Source organism: Cynara cardunculus, unplaced genomic scaffold (genome assembly GCF_001531365.2).
Source record: "Cynara cardunculus var. scolymus isolate 2C unplaced genomic scaffold, CcrdV1 Un_Scaffold_7963, whole genome shotgun sequence".
Taxonomy (NCBI): Eukaryota; Viridiplantae; Streptophyta; class Magnoliopsida; order Asterales; family Asteraceae; genus Cynara; species Cynara cardunculus.
The window spans coordinates 10,772-15,059 of NW_020203886.1; the positions used below are offsets into that span (position 1 = coordinate 10,772).

Below are 4,288 nucleotides of genomic sequence, written 5' to 3' on the forward strand. Positions count from 1 at the left end.
AAACAAAAACAATTTCACCAGCTTACTTGATATATAAATAAACTATTAGTTTTTTATCCAAAATATTAACATTTTAATTAAACATCAATCCAACCAACATTTTTACTCCTTTACAAATGAGACAACTTGTTAAGAAAATCATGATGCTAAATCTGTTGATATAGATAAGTACACTTGTGAAGCAAGCGTTGATGAACATTAAATCACATTGTGATGTAGGTTAGTGGGTGCACCAACTTGGTTTGAACTGTGTTTGCTTTAACCATCACCCATGAAACATAACCAACCTACTTTGCCTACCTCAAAACAACTTCCTTTATCTTCTTCTCTATATAAGAACCTCTTGTTTCTCATAATTCCACAACTCAACTAGCCCACAAAACCCTACTCGTTGACCATGGACCGTCTGTTCAGCACCATTGCATTGTTTCTACTGGGCTTGTTGGTTCTCTTTTCAAGTGTGTCCTCTTTCCCAAATGCAAAGACTCACTACCATGACTTCGTCGTATGACTTCTTCTTGAATTTATCTCTATATATATGCTTTTGGTGGGTTTTATTTTGTTTCAAATTTTGATAATGCGAACTATTTCATATGGGTTTAGGTTCAAGCAACAAAAGTTAAGAGGCTGTGCAAAACCCACAATTCTATTACGGTCAATGGCCAGTTCCCAGGTCCGACTTTGGAAGTGAACAATGGCGACACTTTGGTGATACATGTCATCAACAAAGCTAGATATAACGTCACCATTCACTGGTATATCCATATGCATATCCTCATTTATGTATATATATATATATAGTCAGTTAGTACTTTTAGATTGGCAAGAAGGTAATATAATCTTTGACAATGGCTTTATCAGCAGATTATGGGTCATCTAAACGAACCCAATATATCCCATAAGAAAGTAGTATCCAGGGTTGGGATGTACACAGACGTGACCCCTACTCCAATGGGTCATTCTGACTAGTATGATTTATTTACGTATGCGACTTTTTTTAAGTATATAATAATTATATACGGCAATGCGACTTTTTTCAAGTATATAATAATTATATACGGCAAACACTCATGCACACCCCTCATATTTGGTGAAACCCTTGACCACTTAGGAGGCTGGGCTGGTGGGCTCTATCAGTAACATGGTACCGCTGGGCCAATGACCCTTTGGTAATGTTGATGACTTTTCAGGCATGGTGTCAGACAAATGACCACAGCGTGGGCAGATGGACCAGAGTTCATCACGCAATGTCCAATTAGACCAGGAGGGAGTTACACCTACAGGTTTACGATTTCAGGACAAGAAGGAACCCTCTGGTGGCATGCACATAGTTCATGGCTTAGAGCCACCGTCTATGGTGCTATTATTATTCACCCAAAAGAAGGATCTTCCTACCCATTCCCTAAGCCAAAGCGTGATTCGGTCATTGCTCTTGGTATACAGTTTATTCACATTGAAAATGTATTGCAAAATTTAAAATAGAGATACCTGATATAATGAGATGCTGCTGATGATTAGGTGAATGGTGGGATGCAAACCCAATAGATGTTATAAGAGAAGCGACAAGAACAGGAGCAACTCCAAATGTTTCTGATGCATATACCATCAATGGTCAACCCGGTGATCTTTATAACTGCTCCAGCAAAGGTTTGCTTCTATGAAACATATTGGCTCCTTCATTTTCTCCCAAACTGTCACACAAAGTGAATCTATAATGTTTGAAAAACAGTCGCATGATGTAGATTTTAAGGAATTTTACACTTCTTACATGAGATGAAAGATCGTGTGGGAATAAGAGTTAAGATGAAAAGTGTAAGAACTAAGAAGGGATATGGACCCTTGATCACTTTTAATTTCAAAACAACCCATGAATGCGCTTTGGAAGGGAATTGATCCGGCGCTTCTCATTAGTGTTGATCTTGTGGAACTTTACAATTAGGATTGGATCAAGGGTGGAGATCCCTTCTTACCCTTCTCACCATAACTCTCATTCACACAGGAACCCAACCCTCTTACTTGATTCAGGGAATTTTATCTTCTATTTTTTTCAATGTAGATACGGTCATAGTACCAGTTGATTCAGGAGAAACAAACCTCATTCGGGTGATCAATGCAGCGTTAAATCAACAGCTTTTCTTCACCATAGCAAACCACAAACTTACTGTGGTAGGAGCTGATGCTTCCTACGTAAAACCCTTCACCACCTCGGTCCTCATGCTTGGACCAGGTCAAACCACTGATGTACTCGTCAAGGCTGACCAGCCACCGGCCAGATACTACATTGCTGCACGTGCTTATGCCAGCGCACAAGGTGCTCCGTTTGACAACACCACCACTACCGCCATTTTGGAGTACAAGACCGCCCCTTGTACAGCCAAGTGCACCACTTCAAAGCCCATTATGCCACGTCTCCCAGCATATAATGACACCACAACCGCCACTGCCTTCACAACCAGCTTTAGGAGCCCCAGAAAGGTCTTTGTTCCAACTGAAATTGATGAAAATCTCTTCATCACTGCGGGTCTTGGAATCAACCAATGCCCACCAAAAACCAGGGCCAGAAACTGTCAGGGACCCAATGGGACCCGCTTCACAGCCAGCATGAACAACGTATCTTTTGTACTCCCATCCAATTTCTCCTTGCTTCAAGCACATCACCAAGGTGTACGTGGAGTTTTCACCACCGACTTCCCAGCGAAACCTCCAGTGAAGTTTGATTATACAGGTAATGTGAGCCGGTCATTGTGGCAGCCTACTCCTGGAACAAAGGTCTACAGGTTGAAATATGGCTCAAGGGTGCAGATAGTGTTGCAAGGAACAAATATCTTCACTGCTGAGAACCATCCAATCCATCTCCATGGATATGATTTCTATATACTTGCAGAAGGATTTGGAAACTTCAACCCAAAAACAGACTCGGCTAAATTCAACCTCGTGGATCCACCTCTCAGAAATACAGTTAGCTTGCCTGTCAAAGGGTGGGCAGTCATTAGATTTGTTGCAGATAATCCAGGTAAAGAATGATAAGCACTCGCATTCGCTGACTCTGTTAATAAAAGCTTACATTTCCATATGATGCTAAATTTCTCCTATATTTACTCAGGTGTCTGGATTATGCACTGCCACTTAGACGTTCATATTGGGTGGGGTTTGGCTACAGTGTTTCTTGTGGACAATGGAGTTGGACCATTGCAGCAATTGGAGCAACCACCACCAGACTTACCTGTGTGTTGATATCATTTCCATCAAATTGAAAATCATAATAGCTAGCATTCTTGTAGTCCAAATTTATAAGGGTTAAATGTCTTCCCCCACATTGGGGCTATTCCTATTCTTTTTTTTGTTTTCCTGCTTTTCTGGTATTTCTCGTTGATAGCAGACTGCACCAATGGTGATGAACTTGGCAGATACACATATTGTACTTTATAATCAAAAATTGAAAACGAACATTTGTTTTTAAAGTTATGAGAAGATCATGATCACTGTATTACTATACTAGTTTTATCTCTGTCAAATGTTTCATTCATGTTGCTCATTGTGCTACAGAGTAATATTCTTTCCAAACAAAAAAACTGCCAAAGCAATAATCCTTGTTTTTAGTATGTGAAGAATATATGATTTAGGTATAAACTGTCCAGCCACATAATCTGTCGAACATACATGAAGAAATATGAGAGTGAAATAGCAGCATGCAGCATGTTAAAACCAATGGTTGAAACATCATCCATCAAAATGAAAAAGAAGCATACAAATCAAAAGATGTTTATCAACATTAATGAACTAATAAATAGCTCCAAAGACTATGTAGACATGAAAYAATTGGCATTTTATTGAAAACAACAKGTCATTTCTAAGAGTGAAAAAGGGTGATTGTAGTGCACCACGTCCCCTCAGCTTTGCTAGGTTTCGATGGGAAGGTTTTGTATTTTAACAGAGAAAAAGAAAGTWAGAGATATATTCAATAAAGAATTCTTAATTAGTACCTAAAAGATCACTGAAGCACCATGCTTTAAGGGCCAAAATATACATCCATTAGGGGCCTTAGAAACTCAAACAGAATCAACATCCCATACATGCTGTTTGAGCGTGAGCAAAGGATGCCAGCGAATCTGCTACTTTGTTCCCTTCTCGCAAGATGCGGGAAAGATTGCATGAAGGAGATAAGAGAGACTTGCATGATCGCGTCAAATATACCAAGTTCCAAGGAGCTCCYTGTAYGAATGAAATGCAATTCTTAGACAATGAGAGAGAACCACGTGCTTTTTAGCTCGATCGTACCATACTCAAC

The 4,288-nt window shown here is 39.7% G+C and overlaps 1 protein-coding gene across 1 annotated transcript; it reads left to right on the plus strand.

Moving 5' to 3' along the window:
- The first annotated feature begins 397 nt into the window (after positions 1–397).
- On the plus strand, positions 398–3,442 carry LOC112505030 (laccase-12-like). Its single transcript, XM_025108975.1, has 6 exons — positions 398–505; positions 604–755; positions 1,191–1,435; positions 1,519–1,647; positions 2,057–3,013; positions 3,104–3,442. The coding sequence occupies exons 1-6, from the start codon at positions 398–400 to the stop codon at positions 3,232–3,234; spliced, it is 1,722 nt and encodes a 573-aa protein (XP_024964743.1). The 3' UTR covers positions 3,235–3,442.
- The last annotated feature ends 846 nt before the right edge of the window (positions 3,443–4,288 follow it).

Coding starts and splice junctions, on each gene's coding strand:
- LOC112505030 (XM_025108975.1), top strand. CDS start 398: ATGGACCGTCTGTTCAGCACCATTGCATTGTTTCTACTGGGCTTGTTG. Junction 1,436..1,518: donor TGATTCGGTCATTGCTCTTG/GTATACAGTTTA, acceptor GCTGATGATTAG/GTGAATGGTGGGATGCAAAC. Junction 3,014..3,103: donor ATTTGTTGCAGATAATCCAG/GTAAAGAATGAT, acceptor ATATTTACTCAG/GTGTCTGGATTATGCACTGC.